The 20,406-nt window shown below is 33.4% G+C and overlaps 1 protein-coding gene across 1 annotated transcript; it reads left to right on the top strand.

Annotated features, from left to right (window-relative positions):
* Positions 1-7,134: 7,134 nt before the first annotated feature.
* LOC132728463 (neurogenic protein mastermind-like) lies at positions 7,135-17,035 on the top strand. The gene is made up of 2 exons (XM_060714110.1): positions 7,135-7,718; positions 13,244-17,035. Exons 1-2 carry the CDS (start codon positions 7,467-7,469, stop codon positions 15,458-15,460), a joined length of 2,469 nt encoding a protein of 822 aa, XP_060570093.1. The 5' UTR covers positions 7,135-7,466; the 3' UTR covers positions 15,461-17,035.
* The last annotated feature ends 3,371 nt before the right edge of the window (positions 17,036-20,406 follow it).

Genomic DNA, 20,406 nt, shown 5'->3' with positions numbered 1-20,406 from the left:
TGCCATTGTTGAGAAGGTAAGAACACGTTTAATAGCCTACGTACCCGTTCTCGTGAACTTTTCAAAGTGGTTAGAATAAAGACGAAAATAAATAATTACACAGTATTATTGTTTTGTGATAAACTGTTATTGCGTTTAACTCCCATACGGGGAAAATAATGTGGGAGTTGACGTGAAAAAAGCGGAAGTCGATACGTGATGCAGAAACCACAAAACATGTTGTTGTTTTTTCTTTCGTGATGTCCTTTATACAAGTTTAGTTTACTGACTTCCAATAAGTCCTTAGTTAGTTAGAATTGGGTGAAAGTTATTTCATAAACTTACAATCTTTTCAACTTTAACTCTTGTTTTTCTTTACCCGGAAGAGCGGTACATGGAATCCCCGGTCCTAAACATCCCTATGGAGACCATTAATCAATGTAGGGACGAATACCATACTTTTCTAGAAAGTAATTCTACTGAAGGGAATGACATACGTTTATAGACTTATAAAAGTAATCTTTATGCCTTCGATGTGAGGGTCAAGACCTAAATGGACTTTATACTGTTTTCTTTTTAAACACTTAAAAATAGAAATGCATGTATCGGGTTTAAACTCAGGCGTTTTTATATGTAATGTACTTTATACATACAGTGTATACTAAATATACATGTAATTTACATATAAACAACAATGTTAATAGAGATTAAAAGTTATTTTTAAGGTTATTAAGGAAAATATTTAGTTAGTTATCATCTTGATAAAGTTCATTTTAAAGTAAAGTGTATAATTGCGCAATTAAGTAAATTCTCTGTTCCGGAAACATTTGAAGTACAAAAGCATTTAACATGCGTGGGAATAAGTAACTTTCAAAAACCATCTCGTTACATAGTGCTTAACATGCATCTTTACATTTGTTATGGTTTATTTACGTGCATGTACATATTTGCACAAATTTTCCTGTCATATTTGTAACGTTTTCAAGCGGTGTAGGATAGGGGCGCATGCGCTTAGGAAGTGAACGAGCTTCGTAAACTTAACGGATATAGTCCCTACCACGCTAAATATTTTAAATGAGCGTGTTCGTCTTTCGATTTGGACCAAACCATTTATCATTTTATGAAATTTTTTCGAAATATTGACTAATTGAAAACCGTTACCATACATACCATGACCAGACGGCACGAGTGAACTGGCTGGTCCTGGACTGCACTGGTCGCATGATAAGAGTCTGTTAACTACCGCCCGCAGATTAAGGGTTAAAAGTAAATTTTACAAACTGAACGTAATAAAAGTTTTCATATTATTTTTACAAATTGGTTGAGTACGTTCATCCATAAGTAGTTTCTGTATCTACTCAAGTTTAAATCAATTATTTGATTCATATATATGACGGATGAATAGCGTGAGACTTGTTTATAATATATACTTGTGTGTCTGTATAACGTACAGATACATTTTGTTACGAAAAGCACGTGCAGCGTCCAAAATTCAATAAGCCCATTCAATGATTTTCCTTATTATCCAGACCACATTAACTAGTCAGAAGTAATACATGTATAAAAAGAATTATCTTACTGTCTGATGATGCCGTTAACTTTTATATTATTTACTTATTTGTTAAAGATTAAAAACAGTAAAAGGAAGATGTATGTAATCGTAGCTCATGGTACCTATACAACGTGACTTTCTTCTGATTTGCGCGAACAGAAAGCATAATACATGTATGTATAACGGTCAATGTAGCATTTATTTTATTCTTGAACTTTTTGCATACAATGTATTTCAATATTTGAGCCGCGCCATGATGAGACCATCATAGTACGTTTGCGGCCAGCATGGATCAAGACCAGTCTGCGCATCCGCGCAATCCGATCAGGATCCATACTGTTCGCTATCAGTTTCTCTACTTGTACTAGAGTTTGTAAACCCTGATCAGACTGCGCGGATGCGCAGGGTGGTCTGGATCCATGCTGGTCGCAAACAAACTATGTTGGTTTTTTATTTTTATTAGAAATATTAGAAAGGTTATGGATAAAATACTACACGAATCCTCTTTCGTATTGTTTTTTTTATTCTGCCCAACGCAGATCACAACAAGCGACGTGGTGTAGGCACCGTGTACATGTTTCACTATTCTCCGAAACAGTAAGTCTTTACACTGTTCGTGGGGTTTCCGGCAACGCCTGTGAAATGGAGCAAAACCAGATCTTAACAAACTGGGGAAATTAACATGACCTTGACAACTATGAAGCTATGTCTGATCGGGTTTAATAGAGCAGTCTGTGCATAACTTCATTTAAATATTACCTTTGTTCTCACTTTAAATAGACGTATCAATCATAATATTGTCAATCAAGTGTAATATTGAAACAAAGTTTATTATCTTATGTTTAACGTTCGTTCAAAGCCCATTAAAATAATTTAAATAATTTGAATATGACATGTTACATTTCTTGCTTATAAATTATTACATGTATAAAATTATATAATTATGTTACTGATGTTATAAGCGAAAAGTTTGGTTACAATTAATGTTAATAATGCAATGCACACCGCATGCAATACATTTTATACTTGGTGGACTTTCCAAGACGATACACTGGAATCACCTGAAAATACATGTGAGAAATAGCCCTATCTATTTGTAAACCTTAGTTCGCATATTCATATGTAACAAAAGTGAAGTTTAATGTAAATATAATATTATTTAAGCCTATGACAATTTATAATACAAATATATTTTCTCTAGTTAGTATATATATTGAATGATCCTCTAGTCCTGGTAATTAACGCAAAGTCCTGGTACTTTGTTTTTACATACAAAGGAACAAATAACTTACACACAAATGGACATTACTGAATTTTAACATAGACAATGTCATAACACAAAATCGGGTACTAAATAACTTAATACTCAAATGCACTGGGACGTTACTTAATAATAACATTAACAGGAAGGCAGCTCAGAGCTCTGATACTCATATTCAAAGAGGTTTCACTAAAAAGTTTGATACTCTAAAACATTTGTTAAGAACATATACAGGGAAATAACTCAAAGATCTCAGTGAAATTACTCAGATTCCATTGACTACTGATCTACCGGTTTACCTATTTTTACTCATAACTGATTAACGGAAAGGTCCAATTCCCAATGTCTCCTAAAGCTTATGGCATCGTAGAAATGCATATTTACAAAAGATATCAAATCTGACCCAGATCAGATACGCCATTGGGACGTTTCTTCTGCAAATACATTTTCTATGAGATATGAAGTATTTGGGTTATATTCTTTTTATATATACAGAGGGATATAAATTTTCCCATGTTGACCAGGACATTATTCACTATTTTGATCTAAAAGAAACCCATCGAGGAGAAGTTGCCATGCCAAAATATGGAAAACAAACCAAGGAGTAAAGCGTCTGTGGAATTTCAAAAAGAAAGACATATCAATAATAAAAAGAAGTATCAGCACACAAAAATATACATTTGTACTGAATTTTTTTGTAAATATTAAAGTGTGATGGTCACTCCGCTTAGTATTTTAAGGTGACCACTTGCTTTACATAGTATAATTTGTTGCACAAACACAGACAATCGTGTCAGTATAATATAAATTCTTACCTGCCCGATGAACCCGGATTCTAACTTCATGGAGAGAGACATTTTACAGATTCTGCTATTTAATTCAGCAATAATTGTTTCCCAACGTTTGCCAGAAATGGCTGAAAATATGCGATTGACAAACACGCTAAATTTTCTGTTTATCATAAAATTCATCGCCATGTTTCCTTATGATTGCAGTACTGGTAACATCAACGAAAGTACGAGGAAACAGACTTAGGAGTGGTTTCAAATTAGTTTCAATATCATGTTAGTGCCATCTCGAGCTATGAAAATAAATAGTTTGTTGAAAAGATCAATATTATGTATGTAATAACAGAAATATACATGAACCTTTTGATACAATCATAATCTATATGAGACAAGTCACTTACCTCTGCAGTTCATTAACTCCATTATTAGTCAGTGCCAACACTTTCATCTGTTTAATATGTGTAGAAAAATCAAACAAAAGATACAAAATGATGTGTTCATCGGCACAGAAATTCAAAAAGGATTGGACATCATTTCGCCGGAATCAGTACAGTTGCATCTATGTGGCTGCTGTAAAAAAAAAGTTACATAGTACTTGCCTTCAGTGTTGTTTAAAGTTTTCTGGTCCCTCGGGAGTATTGATTTCAGTAAGTGTTGAAGGTTACATACCGCTCGAGTCGGTGCTAGGGGGACGCGAGAAATGTTGTACTTTTTCATTTCCTCTCATGAACAGACTCCATCAAACTGAATCTGCAATTTTTATATTATATCTTTATAATCTGTGCTTCCAGGGATCACCCTTTTCCACATTTTATACTTCACAACAGCAGGTGTCAAGAGCTGTGTGGCAACTGTTAAAACTTTCCAAGTACTTCACTTTTTGTTGATATATGTTTCCTGTCCTTCGGGATTAGATTCCAGCCTAAATTGAACACAGCGCGTAAGCCGGTGAAAGGGGGGGGGGCGTGAGAATCATTGCACTTCTTTATTATCTCTCATGAATAGACTCAATCAAACTGAGTCTGCAATTTTCATAATTATTATGATATGTAGATTTTCAGTGTTTCTGGGGGATCACCCGTTTTACAGAAACATGAATGCACGGAAATTATCCATTTCAAAATTAAACATAATAAGTTTATAAAGTTGAACGCTAAAATTAGCTAGCTAAAATCATTCCATTAACATTTCTCTACGGAATTTGTGATAACGGACCGTCATCTGAACAGCAAATTCCTATCAGCTGTGCAACAAATCACATATATGTTTTTATATACATCTATATGATTTTTATCTAAAGAGGATCATTTAAAAATCATGAAAAAGTTGTAATGCCGCCGCTAGTTTAGTCCCTTACCTACTATACTTTGAAGCAAGGAATGGTAAACCAGACTACATGTATACATATGGCTACTGTAGTGTCCTGCAGCCTCTTACAAGCCTTCATTCCCTATTCCCCACCACCCCCCTGTCGCTAAATAAAAAAGGCAATCCTATGAGGACCCCGACCACCTACCGTGAATCATATATCCTTAGTCGGACTAAATATTTACCGAACTGTCTGTGGTTTGACTATTGTGGTGTCATTCGGTTAGTGATGTTGGACCAGTATGAAACCGCCATTCCTTTGGTTCAAAGATGGCGGCGAAAAGCAACATGTGCGTCGCATTATTATGAATATACATGTAGTTTAATCGCCGCCATGCTGCAAACCAACACAAACACGACGTTACGTTCGACCAACGTCTTGACCAAACAAGCGCAATTCAACTTCCATTAGAGTTCCAAATCATTTAGATAGTCTCTAGTCAACTCCCTTGATATTCAAGTCACATGGTATAATACTTTAGGGACATACATTTCTTGAATTCTTTGTAGCTGTCTTTACTGGTTTCACATTTCATGTATCACAAAGACAGAAAGAATTAAATTTTATTCTATTATAGACTACTTCTGAATGGAAGGCGTATATACAATATTACTCACCATTGCCATATCTGGATAGAGAATAAAACAAGTCTTTCCTAAATAACAAAGGAGCAAATGTTGACAACAATTTAATTTTAAGTCGAATAATGGAAGCGAATAACAACCAGTTTCCCTCACACATAGTATAAACGAAAACTTTTCAATTTTAATGGTATAGATCTTCCATATAAAAAATGCACAACATTCATTTTAATTTAATTAAGATATTTACTTCGCACGTCACCACCTTCATAATTATACTATCGACTTGTCTCGTGATTGACAATTGCAATCTGTTACCAGTCACGTGTTCTAGTTTCTGAAACTGAAATTTGCACGGAAATCACGTGATTACACTAAAAGTAATTTCACCTGCATTGCTGTAATGTACATGTCTAGCATATTTGTAAACATGAAGTAAACGGAGAACGATCCATATCTGTTATGATCTGGTATGTTATTATTTATCTTTTATTACTTTTTTGTTAGTCAATATACTAGACGAAGTGTAAATAAATAAATGAATGAATGAATCCACACGGTTTTATTTTTTTGTCATAACTTTTTTAATATTTCATTATTTTCCAATGGATAAAAGAGTATCTAACCCGCTCATTCGAGTGAGGTACCTACAGACCTAGATAGTGATATCCGAAGACTTGTATTTCGTAAAGTGAAAATCTTTATTGTTCAAACACGCGGTTTCACGTTCCGTAAAAAAAATACCGGAGTTCCCCCTAAAACAAGCTATATATGTGTTAGTCATTAGAAGTAGAGGGTTTTTCAATTTATCTGATTAAAAATAATGAAATATTTAAAAAGAAACGGATTTAGTAAATAAAATCTTGACGTGTATACTGTATTTGTTTATTTTTTTCTGTCCCACTCAGATCACAACAAAGGTCAACATAACCGTGTTTATATATTTTGAATAATTACAAATTGTTTTGTACTAGACCCTACAAGTAAAAACAAAACAATAATTTACATCATAAAAGATTTGTATGTTAAAATACATACCCTGACTGTTTATATGTACCGTGAACAAGTGTATAATAAAATGTCTGTTATCGTAATTTTTGGCTAACCTGATCAAAACTTTGCGTACGCCGAAGTAACACATTACTTTTTAGATTGTCGTCCGCAGCTTAATATCGCCTTGTATACTCGTACAATTTAACTCTTTTAAAACCCCGTCCGATTCCGACCTAACACCCGCTCCTTTACACATTACACAAAGGTCGAATTTACACGATCAAAAGTCAATAATAATGTTTATTACAAGTAGCATCGTTGACATAGACACGCGCCTGTCATACAATAAATACATGTACCCTACGGGGTTAAATCAGACAAACAGTTAAACTAACGGTTGTAAAATGACTAACAATTCGGCACAATCTTTGTTAAAATGCTACACCTGTATACATTCTATAAGAATAAATAAATTACTCATCATTTCCACCTCTTTTGATCGCAATATTAAGATACACGCGACCCAATTCATACTTATTCATACATTAAAAGTTATACTTCCCACGCAGTTAACACACCCCCTCGTGTAGAAATCGACTGGTCTAAATCAGTCAGCGAACTGTTATGCATTATCTCGCTTCCTGTGTTATTAATGAATGTATTGGAGGTTTGACATTTGAATCACACACACAGCTTCTATATGACATGGAGTAACATACATAAGGAATAGTGATTTTGTTTTAATAATAAATATATTGGAAATATTTACTGTTTATTTACATATCGTCTGCTCAAACGGTAGCGATCTAAATATAATCTGCTTTGTTTCGGTTGCAGCCGTGTCCCACATTCGGACGTATATGTAAACATTGTATGAAGTAAGTTTATATATTAGTTGATATAGTGGAGAAAATACAAAATTACGGGGCCTTCTTATGAAACTATGGGGGACTACATGTCCCCTAAAAGGAGAGACGTTATTGACAGGCTTCGTCGACGTTTTGAAGTGTACAGACGTCGACAGAACGGGTTCCAGCAACGTTATGATTTCGGACAGAGGTCTATTTATGAGCAAGAAAGGCAGCATGCCCTGGTATTACGTCAAAAATGGCTTGAAAGTAAAGCAAAAAAGGCTTCAAAGAGCAAATCAAAGGCGGACAATAGCGGTTCAGATCACCGAAATCAAAACGTAGCGGTAAGTTTACATTTCCTTTGTGCAAACCAAGAAAACTGCGTACATGATCGTTCGTATTCTGTGTACATCGGTTCACACAAGATGCTTGTGTTGATCGACCTGCGCACTGTAGTGGGACATTCTGATTTCTGTTCGCGACCAATCAAATCGCGAGATCTGCTTACAGCGTATTTCAATAATCGTCAGCGATGTGTAACTAAATTTAACATGATCCGGTATACAGGGCGCAGAAAATTTGTAGAGTCAATTCAGCTAATAGGATTGAAAACATATAGCCTCTTATTTGTCACGTTAAAACAGCGGGTGATCAATGTTAATTGGTAATTATGTGTTAATTGTTATTAATTAAGGAATTATATGCAGTTTATTTTTGACTGTTAGTTCCTCTCCAGTATATTTGCTATGTACATTAATTCTGTTTAATTATTGGAATTTACTCAATAATCTGTGACAGTAGTGGAATTGCATTAAGAAATATGAGACTATGACAAAAATCTGTGCAGCAGTCGTACTTTTCTGTAAGGATTTATACAGTCTATCTATTAGACTTAAATTCAACAGACTTTTATAAGAAATCAGATGTAAAATAATTAGTGCTTATAAATATTGAATCTAAGCAAATTAATAATGTGGTGCTAAAGGAACGGAAATTATCACTTTGATGAGTTACTTTGCATGCTCATTAAACGTTCTTTCGGTGATTAAGAGTGTATTAGGGTAATAAAACCACTCTCAAGTTAATAAAGAAAAAAACACCAACAAAGTATTGCATTTCGTGGAAAGACATTATTTATCCAAATACAATATCTATTCGATATCAATGATATTGTTATAACGTACATGTTAGTTAAGATGCGATAAATACTGATACATTCATTTGAAACGAAATATTACCGATAGATTATACAGGGAAAAAGACGCTCCTTAAAAATTATTGTCGGCATGTAAATAAGTCTTAGTTGTTTGGTGAAATTAACTACAATTGTCTATTTCTGGTACAGGAGTGCTTTTTAATAATTTTTTCCATATTAAGGTATATCGATGAAAGTGGATATACCATTGTTAATAAGAAGCCTTAAGCTAAATTGCATTTATTTTCTAGTGGAAAAGCATCACTACGGTATAGAATTACTTGGAAACGGCGATATACGCAATTGACTGGCGTGATAAGACACTGGAAATTAATGTGAATTCGTAGTGACAATTTAGCAGGAATGTGTTAAACACGTGCACTCGCTCGAATTTCCATGGAAATAGATAACTGCTTATATTATATGATTTCCTTCTTTCTATGCACTATATGATGAATAGCTTTATAATAGTTAGGTTTTTATTTTGCATATCATTTTCTTTTTGTTGATTATTACATTGAAGTAAAAATAATTATTTCTTAAACAGATACACCACTTCAAGAACACTTTTTTGCTAATACGGTCACTCCAGTAAATTTTAAAGTGAATTGGTCTAAAATGGGCACATTTTCTATTATTTTTTCGAGTATTATTAAATAAACAATCGAAATGTATCATTTGGATATTTTCTACAAAATATCGCTTAATATTTTTTTTTGGATAAAGTTCAAAATTATTTTAAATGAACATTTAAATATGATCATATGAAAAACTATATCATGTTTTGGAACAATTTATTTCGTGCTGTATGAATCATATATATGTAATATCGGATCATGTATCTCACACTTGCCAACATCATCCATATATAATTCTGCCGTGGTTTATTGTTATGTCTGATAATAAATACTATCAACTTATTAATTATGAATTATATTGCAAAGTTGAAACCTTCCATTACAGAACAATTCACTTTAACATTAAGAAAACGTATGTAAAGTTAGAACCACTATTTGTTAATTAAAGTTTTTTTCTTCCTTTTTTGCTATCATAAAGAATGGTTTTGATAAGGATGCAAAAACTTCATATAAAACCCGCGTATAACTAACTCATGTACACATTGATTGAAGATAAACGGGGTTTTCCTGTAACAATATTGAAACGCTATTATTTGATTAAACTTGGGTTAACTTTCAGATTCCTCCACTCAATGATCAGCGGTTATACTGTGTGGAGATTTGAATGTGATTTGACCCCTTATTATCTTCGCCATGAGTTCATGCCATTAGAGTGGCTATAGAGTAAGGTCATCGGGCAGTCTCTCGCTCAAGGCATTTGGCTCATTTAAATGCCGTATGTACAACAGCGTGTGTTTAAACCGTCTTTCATTTACGCTGCATATTTTTGGGTTAGTTATATCCCCTTCTATATATATATATGTACATACTTACGGTGGTGAATTAATATTTTTTTATCAAGTGACTTTTGGTTGTGTTGGCTTTAAGTACTTTTACTTTATCTCCTTAATGCGGTTTATGGCCAGGCTGTGTAGGAAATTGTTGTGTTAAGAATTACCTGAAATTAGTACACGTGACTGCGTTCAGTGTAAAGATCTGGTTTGATTTCAATCTCTACATAATTATTAAAGGTAACAATGAACACTATTGGTTTGATCATTTTACTTTAGCTATAAATACGACCTGATTAATATTTTCGTAACATAGCTTTTTTTTCCCCCTTTAAGCCTGTTGCTCCCCGGAAGTCTTACATTTGTGCTATTATTTTCATGTGTATATCGGATAGTTTAAAATGATAACGATCCGCAGTTTGCTCTAATCGGGCCTTTCTGATTTCGCGATATATTTGTTCCGTGTTATTTACATAGCCAACATTTTTATTATAAGCTTGCGGATCAATGTTTAGTTTAAGATTATCTTATGCAGTGAATTAGAGTATACTTAAAATTGTTTTCGTTAACACCTCTGTGATATTTTAAACCATTTTACATGACTTTATACGGAGGGTTCAAATATCAGTCGAAGTTACTTGAAAGGTGTGTATTGCATTAGGGGTGAGACAGTTCGGTGATTTTAACATTGTAAAACACACTGTCGTGTTTGCTAAGTGTTATAGATAGAGGACGATTTTTTGAAATTTGTCTCTTTGCATACGGATTTTATTTAAACACACGTAAAGAAATATAAAAGATTGTTTTAAAGGGATAGTGGTGAACGAGACAGTTTTACTGAACTGTTTTTTTCAAAGCTGGTATTTTTTCATTTTTTTTTCTTTCATGTTTTTTGTTCGTGTTTTTTCACTCTTATTATGTGCATGTAGACAGAGATGTGTTACTAATTCTGCACCCGAAACGGATTTGATTTTTGTTTTTCTAAATTTAAATACTTGTGGCATTTTAAAATTGAAAATTGAAAAAAAAGTGTGTGTGGGAATAAAAGGAACTTGTGTAGGACTGTCGGAGATGAGCAATATTTGAAGCTAAAGTCGGACAGAACTGCATTTTCGTCCAGGCAAAGGTTAAACTGGTGCAAACGTTTTCCCCCCTAACATGTCACTTGGAAAAATTAAAAAGAATCATCATTTACTCGAGCCGCGTTTACTCTGTTACATAATACTATATTCTTGAATTGAAAAAATAAATGTTTCTTTTATATAAGTATGTTTTACATAATTATATCAAACAATTGAAGATCATTGAAATATGTTTGATCGTATGTGAAGCATTTATCATTACTCGAAAAGTATGTCTATAACATGATATGTAAATACTTGTTTAATAGATCTCGTATCAATATAATGGTTAAATATAACCACGGTCTTTATCTAAAAAGGAAGGAAAGCTCTCCGACTATTTATGCCAATGTTTATATTTCTGTCTTATCAGCAACTGAATTTTGTCTATTTTTGTTTACTTATGCAAGTTTATAAAAAAACGTTCTCAATTAAATTTACCTTTCAAGTTTTCGCTTTGTACCGAATTTGTTTTCTGTTGTTATATTTTTTTTGCGTTCGTTTGGTTGTTTTTTGTACAGTTGGATAAATAAACTGTCACTTAAATTAAATTTCATCAGCTTTAAAACGCTGGTTGGTTTTTTTACGATGTACACCGTTGCAGAATAAATGCGTTTTCACATTAATTGCCGATTGTATGAATGGAAAACGCAATATTTTATATAAAAAGTGTAGCTGTTCCCTCTTATTTTAAGGGGAAATTAAAAATTTGAATTACACACATGTTATGTAGTGAACATTTGATTCTCTTATCAGTTTGTGTTAGGCTTAATAATCGACAAGATACATGAGTAGTAGACTAAAGTACATGTATAACAAATTTTGTTTTGTACATGTATCTACTGCACACAATTATCGCGCAAGGGACCTGAAAGTCAGTGATGTACTTTGTAATTTAAACCCGATTAAACTAAGAATTTACGCCAGGGTTTCTTCTTGTTATTTGTCAGATTATCTCATATTTCGCTACGCATACGTTGTGGAGAACGGTATGTCAAAAATCTGAACAAGAAAAGAATGTTTGCTGGATTTATTCAGCACAAGGGCCGGATAATTGAAGATTTCCACAGGTGGTTGATCTAGCGTTATCTTCATGCTTATTTTACTGCTGTATTTTATGTTTCAAGATACTGATAATATGCAGGGTTGTTAACGATCGTACATCTGCAATATTTTTTCCCACCTATCATCCGGCTTGTTTATTATTTTTGCATTTGTATAAATTGATATATAATGCGGTTAAAGCTTAGCATATGGTACGTTTTTTTGTACGTCTAGATTAGGGACTGATATATTTATAGAAATTTATAGATGCACTGTTTTCAGGTCGTGCTTTAGTCAACATTCTTAGAAGGTAAACTAATGTCAGTGTACGTGCGTTACCGATGCCGACCTGGTCGTCTCGAGCGCGTTAAATTCGCAATTTAGTCTAGTTTTAAGACTTTCTTATTTCGGGCCCTTCTTTATTGGGTAAAATCGTAAACCCCCTGTAAAATATGACCTATAATTATTGTATTTTAATTGCCTTGAACATCATGGCAAATAGTTCAGCATTTAAATTCAGTCTTTTCAGAAAGAGCGACACGGGGAATTTAATCACTATAGAAAACTAACTTTTTCCGATGTAATATGTAATTTAAGATTTTTTTCTGGTTCATGCATCCGAACATACTTTCGAGCGCTTTGAAAATATTTGAATACATTTTTGAAATATTCTAATAAGAGAGTAAATAATCTTTATATGATAAAAGACACATTTCGTTGCAATATCGAAACTTTCAATGATAAATGTAGTCATAGATCTTGTGCAAAATTTGTAGTTTTGCAGCTTCTAAGTAATACATGTACAGTGTATCCTCTGCAAAGAGGCCCTCTCTTTATCACTGAATTTAACCTCTCTAGAACAGTAACCTCTCAACAACGACAATAAATCTTAACCTCCTAAAGGGTGTAGCTTACTGAAGTCATAACTAAACAAATACCAGACGAAATTTGTCTTGTTTGAAATATCTTAGAATAAAAATTGTAGGATTATATCTTAAGTGATGTCATACTAGTACATAACTTCATTTGAATATATTATCCGTTTCTAAATACTTTATTTGGTGCTTATATATGTTAACCTTATTTTAATTGTCATTTCAGAAACGTCTAAAGCATAAGATAGACAACAATTCCTTGGAGAACACTAATCATCTTCAGAGTCATCCAGAAAATGTTTACCGCTTTGAAGACGATGATGGTCCTCCACCTGCTAAAACTCTTGCCACTTCCGCCAATAACTCGTCAACAGATGGCGGTATTTCATCCAGCGTCTCCGTGCATATAGTTCATCAAATAAACAGTGGAAATTCGAAGCAAGAGCCAAAGATCTCTACTAATGTTACTGTGAACCAGACTATTAAATCCAAGACCGAGACTGAAACGGATGTTCAAACTAATGTAGAATGCAAGCAAGAGCCTAGTGACGAATCTAAAATTCAGCCAAACTCTAGTGTTAATAATAACAATAATAACTCGGATTTAGATGAATCGGATCTGACGGATATATTGAATAGTTTTGAAAAAGACGAAGATTTGCCTCAAGATATAATAGATGAATTAAATAAGTTTGATGAAATTTACCGACACGTTCAGGACACTGAAGAAAATGTCAGTGGTTTGAAATCATCAGATTCAAGTGGAAATATGTTTGCCTCAAATATGTATGTTGACCCTAGTCAGGGGCAGGCACAGGTTCGATCCCCACAGTACCGGGGAACTCAGTCACACACTGCTCAGCCTATGACAGAAGGTGGTTTGGCTGCAGAAACTCTGAAACAAATGGCAGCGCAGCATCAACAGCATCATCCTGGTCAAGAACAGTTTGGTGTCAAGTCTGCAGTTGACCCTTTTAGTGATTTATCAGAAACTGGCAACTTTGCCAGGAATGGATACTCGCCGCAGGATTATTATAGTGGTTCGTACCAAAATCAGCCTAGTATTGGTTATCCGCAAGGTAAACAATCATTGCCAGCGTATGGCCCTAATACAAATAAACAATTAGCGCATTATGCTCATAACACCCCAAGTTCTCAAGCGGACACAGGTCCCTCATCTCTACAACAGCTTCAAAATCAGGTTGCTCATTTCAACCAAGGACCTCAAATGGAAATAACTCAAACACAACATATGCAGGTCTCGGATGGTTCTCATCGTATGCAAATGTCTCAGACACAGCATGTTCAACTTCGCCAACCGTTCCCAAACATTTCTCTCACCCAGCAACAAGGTTTCGCTGCATCGCCGCCAAGTGCTGTTCCAAATTCTTCTCAGTCTCAAACGTTTATGCCAAGTGATCAAATGACAATGCAACAGCAGCAGCAGCAACAGCAGCAGATGATGCAAAGTAAGATGCACACGGATCAAAGGCAGGCGCAGATGCAGCAATATATGAATCGACCACCCCCAGAATACAAGATGCAGCACAGCATGAATGGAGGAATTCCTTCAAATAGCATGGGACCAAATCCGCTGCAGACAATTCAAAACATGGTGAATCAAACAAATACTCATCAAAATCAGGGTTATTCTTCTGTGAAAAGTGAGGCTAGTGAGATGCAAAATGGCATGCGGACTGCACAAATGTCAGCCATGCAACAACAACAAATGGGGATGCCCTTGTCTCAGACCCAACTGAACTACTCAAATCAGTCAATGCAGAGACAGGCGTCATTTCCGGGTGCTCTGTCTCATCATATGACTGGACGGCCACAAAGGCCGCCCAACGCCCCCACATATACTAGTGCAATTATGAGAAATCAAAGACCTCCAAATGTTAACATTGGACCTGATGGACTTAACATCTCACAGCCTATTGTTGGTAATCCTCGGCAGCCACAAGAATGGCCAAGAGGTATGAACCCGATGTCGGCACATGCTGTACGGCACGGCGTGCCGACCACGTCTGCAGGAATGATGCAATATCGATCTTTCTCGTCCGATGGACATTCGGCAACAGCTGCTCAAATGCAGATGCATCATCAAAGTCAGCGGACAATGCATATGGACCCGATGCAGTCACAGCAGGCGGCCATGATGCAAAGCAACGCGCATGCGCAACAAATGATGATGCAACAGCAACGAATGCAAATGACGCAACAAATGGGACAAAGTACTATCACTAGACAAACTCCACCTTACGGTATGACGTCACAACAAGGGAGTAGTTTCCCTCAATCAAGTACTTCTCAAGAGGATATTTTGAATCTTTTAGACACTGCGCCGAATCAGAACACTGATTTCTATGACGTTCCAACTTCCGGTGGCGCTTCGGAAGCGAACTGGTATGATATTGAAGATATTTTAGGAAATCAAAAGTGATTTCTTGAAAAAAGTAGACATCAGTTGATGATTTTAAGTGTACACATGTTACATGTAAAGTGCTGTTTTTTAAAGTGTAGCTAAATTAACGTGAAATCTGGTGTTGGCAGAAGACAAAAAAGGAGCAGAAATGATTTTGTCTTCTGCTTTGTTGGATTCAAACTGCCGAATAGCATTGCTAGACGTGGTTTTTCGTGCTGGGAGTCATTAGATGAAGAATCAATATGTGCATTCCAATGAACAGAGAGCAAATAAATGGGTGTCTAGCTACTGATGTTCTAATGAAGAAAATTCTTTTATCTATTTCTAAACAAACAAAAAATAAAGAAGAATTCTCCCAACTGCTTGTTAGAAGAGGGTTTTCGTGAGATATTCGAACTATTATTTATGGATAATTACAAACGTTTCAACTTAATGTTTGTTTTTTCTAGATTTAAAAGATTTGATCTTAAGGTAGGAATTAAAGTTGATGGGAAAGACAGTTTTAAAGCAGCATGCCTCCAGATTGATGTGACATGTTTGTTTGTTTATGAAAATTTGAAAAGTTGCTCAACATAAGAAGTAAACAAATGATTTTCATAAACAATTTTTGAAGTATTTGAATCATACTAAAGTGAACAGATATTAAAATGATTTGAGCTAAGATCTAAGGTTTTTTACTCCTGACAAAATATGCATATACATTTAAAATGCTAAAAAAATAATTCATAATATATGCAATAATAGTAAGCCCTGTAACATGTAGATGTGATGATACTTTTATTTTAATTCAGTCATGCATATGTATTAAAGGAAGTCCGCCTTGAGAATGAAATTTTACATAGATAAATAGAAGAACTTAAAAGAGGAAAAAATTGAAAAGATAATTAAGAAATATACTAAAGATTAAATTGAAATTTAATTGTTAGTCCTATTTAAGTTGAAAGTGCCGAAAAACTTTTTTATTTTTAGGTCAATTTTGCAAAACTTAAATGAGTATTCAGGAAAAACAGATTGAGTCAAGTGTTATGACATTTTGCACTAAAATTATTCTTTCAGACCTTTATCAAATCAAATATTTAAACAAATTGTCCAATTCTGTCATGTCAATATATTTCAGAAATTTTATAACTTCAAAAAATGTTTTTCTTAAAATGTTTGAGTTTTACATATATGTAGATAATTTGTTCATAAATCTGGAGTTGTGCTGCTTTAAAAGTTATTTTTGTACAATTGTGAAGTCAGAATGTTTAACTATAGTATCTTAATATCTAATTACATTTCTTAAGACAATACAAAGATTTGGTAAGACAAATAAAAGTTGATTATACAATGCATAGGAGGACTTTTAAAGCGGGATGCCTCCAGATTCATTATTATTTTTATGAAAATTTTGAAAAATGTATTTAAAAGTAACATTGTGAGTTGAATAAAGACAGTTATACACACACTGCAAAGGACACTTACAATCCACGTAAATTACCAAAAAGGGGTCAACATAAGCAAAAATAGCCCTTACTGTGTTAGTCACGCGATAAATACTGCAAAGTCGGGTATTAATCGCACATAATGTGATACTTATTGATTGAATACATTCATTTTTAGCTCGACTTTTCTATGAAAAGGGGAGCTATCCTACTCGCCCCGGCGTCGGCGTCGGCGTCACACCTTGGTTAAGTTTTTCGTACCACCCCACTTTATTTCAGAAGTATTACAAGTATGGCTTTGAAACTTACCATACTTGTTCACCATCATAACCTCCATCTACAGACAAGAGTACATAACTCTGTCAAGGTTTTGACAGAATTATGGCCCTTTTTTGACTTAGAAAGTGTATTGAGCTTGGTTAAGTTTTTTGTACCACCTCACTTTATTTCAAAACCATTGGAGGTATTGCTTTTGAAACTGACCATACTTGTTTACCATCACGACCTTCATCAACAGACAAGAGGACATAACTCTGTCAAGGTTTTTGACAGAATTATGCCCCTTTTTGACTTAGAAAATACATTGAATATGGGTAAAATCCACTTATTGCCTTAACCCTTTGAGATATTGCTTTGAAACTTTTAATGCTATTTCACATCATTACCCCCATCTGTACGCAAGAGAAGGTAACTCTGTTCAAGGATTTGTTTTAAAAATTAAGGCCTTTTATCGACTTAGAATCTTGGTTAAGTTTTTAGTACCAGTCCACTTTTTGACTGAACTGTTTGAGATATTAATTTGAAAGTTGGAATACTTGTTTACAATCATGATTCCCAAACATGTCCAGGAGAAGGTAATTCTGTCAAAGATTTTATTTGAATTATGGCCCTTAACTGTCAATGTTTTGTATTATAGGCAAGCACTAAAAAACTTAAAAAATCTAAAAAAATTCATTCCTATCCACTTGTTCACTTTACCATAAATTATGTCATATAAACATTGCTGTAATATTCAAGGGTATTGCCTTTTACTGCAAAAACTTTTTTTATTGGCAAGCAATAAAAAAGTCGAGCGCGCTGTCTTACGGACAGCTCTTGTCTTAATATCCGGTACATTTTTCTCAAGTTTGATTTTTCATGAAATATTTTGGTTCATTTGGAGGCATGCAGCTTTAATCGCCACATCTGCATATTTACATAAAATATAAATGAACCTGTATGGTTCCTTTAATTTACTTTTTGTTAAAACTCTAATCTACTGCTACGGATGTTTGACAATGTTACCCTCCCTGTGCAGGGTTCAAACCAATTACTTCAACAACAAAAAACGACTATAAATGGTTATGAAGCAACATGTAATTTACTATCTATTCTATCTATTGAAAATGGATTTGAAAATATTTATAAATCCATATTCAAATCATTCAATTGTATGTACACATTTTATTTGATTGAGATGAAGAAATTTGTTATAAATGAACAGTGAGTGTTACTGTAAGCTTCACACTTTAAAGGGACCATAATTTTGAAACATTTTTGTGCATTCAAGGTGAAGTGTTTTTTATTCATTATTCCTTCAAAAGGTTTCAGATTTCACTCTTTATTATATTCAATGGTATTGTCAATAAGGCCAGATTGAGGAAATTGTGTGGTTCAGGTCTCCTGCTGTAAAATTAATATATTATATAAATAAATGATAATATATATATATTATTTTTTAAATTGTTAATTTGAGTTTGCCGTAGCTTTCAGCCTTTCGGTGTCCTACAGCAGTATTTAATATACATGCAGATATATATTTAGACGAAACAAGGGAAGTGATTTAATGTCTTTGAGCGATTTTTTTTTAATTTAAAAGTTTTAAGACTATATAAATATGTTTGACTTTCATTTGTCAGTAAAACTTAAGGCAAATGTGTGCTTTTATTATGATGTTTTAATGATGGACTAAGACCATTTATATACTTATCAAATAAAGAAATGAAAGAAGCAAAACGCTGACAAAGTTATATGTTATCTCCTTCACAGAATACTAAATAAAGATAAGTTTATTAGTTACTAACTGTTACAGAAAATCAAATCATAAAACGTTTTTTTAAAGAAGAAGGAAGAATATAATTTCTTGAACATATTGACCTTTAAAAGAAAAAAACATAAATAAATATATATAAAGAAAAGGACGTCTCCATAGACAAATAACTTACATGTATAATGTACTTAAAATTAGCTTTTTAAGAAGGCCAACTAACTATATGTAACTAACGTTGTTCTTTTCATGATATTTAAAGAAAGCTTGTTTAGATAACACTCGTAGAAAATTAAGCGTTGTCGATTTATGTGTAAATTCAAGGAAATATGATTAAAGACAAATTTATGCCTTTGATTTAACTGAAGAAAATATCTTTTCTTGATTTATGCAAAAATGTTGGTGTTTTTTTTTTTGGCGCCAAATGTATATTTTTGTTATGAGAATGAAAGAAAGTTCACAAAGCACTTTGATTTCAAAGGTGCATTATTTTATTATTATTATTATAACATTTTAATAACAATATTTTTAGTACTTTTATTGTTACAGTTACATAATTATATAACTCTACATATGTTTTTATTGTTACAGTTACATATATAACTCTTACATATGGACTCGCCCCTCTTTCAATCTGGATAAAACCTTTCAACATTTTAAGAGAAATTTTCTATAAATAAATTTTAAAAAATGCACTGACTAAAAAGCGAACAGTGCAAATCATTACCAGACATTGGGGTTGATCTTGGTCTGCACTGGTTGCACGGATTTCATATTTTGCCACGTGCAAGCTAAGTATTAGGTTAACATATCTTAAATATAAACCTTTTAACAACTAATTATTTCAGATACGCTTTTTTTTCTCTAGAAAACATTTTTTTCTATTGCCATATGAAATTTTATAAATCTTTTGTTTTTCTCAACGTCATAAAGGCTTAAGTCAATACTATAGTTTATAAGTATTAAATGATTAAATATATAGCACTTGCGGACCGGAACCACACAATTTATTCAAATCTTCTTTGTTAAGTACGCATTTATTGTACATTAGTCACTTTTGAATGTTTCACATGTTTTTTATTCTCCGTTTTTCACATTTTTATTAAATGTTATTAATGGAGAAATGAGTCATAGAAGTGGATGAAAAAATAAAAAGAAGCAACTACCTCGTTAAGTCATACATGTTAAAACACATTAAATTTGAAATATTACATATGTGCTGCAAAAATACCTTTTGTCATAATTCTATTCCGGCCCTATAATAAGAATAGACGGCGCGGAAGAAAATTCATTTTGCATCACCCCCCCCCCCCCTTTAGTGTATGTACATATTTTATTTATTTCTATATATATATAAAAATATGTGATGTTTTTGTTAATGAAATGTATTATTTGTAAGATAAATATGAAATTGTTATTTAAATGTAGAATAAAAAAAACGCTATGATTGACAAAAAAATAACCGGACTGAGTTTCTTCTTTTTCCTTTTATTTGAAAAAAAAATCGAACCGCC

Source organism: Ruditapes philippinarum, unplaced genomic scaffold (assembly GCF_026571515.1).
Source record: "Ruditapes philippinarum isolate M1 unplaced genomic scaffold, ASM2657151v2 ctg3263_1_1_1_1, whole genome shotgun sequence".
Classification (NCBI taxonomy): domain Eukaryota; kingdom Metazoa; phylum Mollusca; class Bivalvia; order Venerida; family Veneridae; genus Ruditapes; species Ruditapes philippinarum.
The sequence above is the reverse complement of the archived record's forward strand: the minus strand, read 5'-3'. Positions and strand labels throughout refer to the sequence as shown.

What these genes read in the sequence shown, in the direction of transcription:
- LOC132728463 (XM_060714110.1), top strand. Translation starts at nt 7,467, where the DNA reads ATGGGGGACTACATGTCCCCTAAAAGGAGAGACGTTATTGACAGGCTT. An exon ending in ACCGAAATCAAAACGTAGCG is followed by an intron (nt 7,719 to 13,243) that starts GTAAGTTTACAT and finishes TTGTCATTTCAG; the next exon opens with AAACGTCTAAAGCATAAGAT.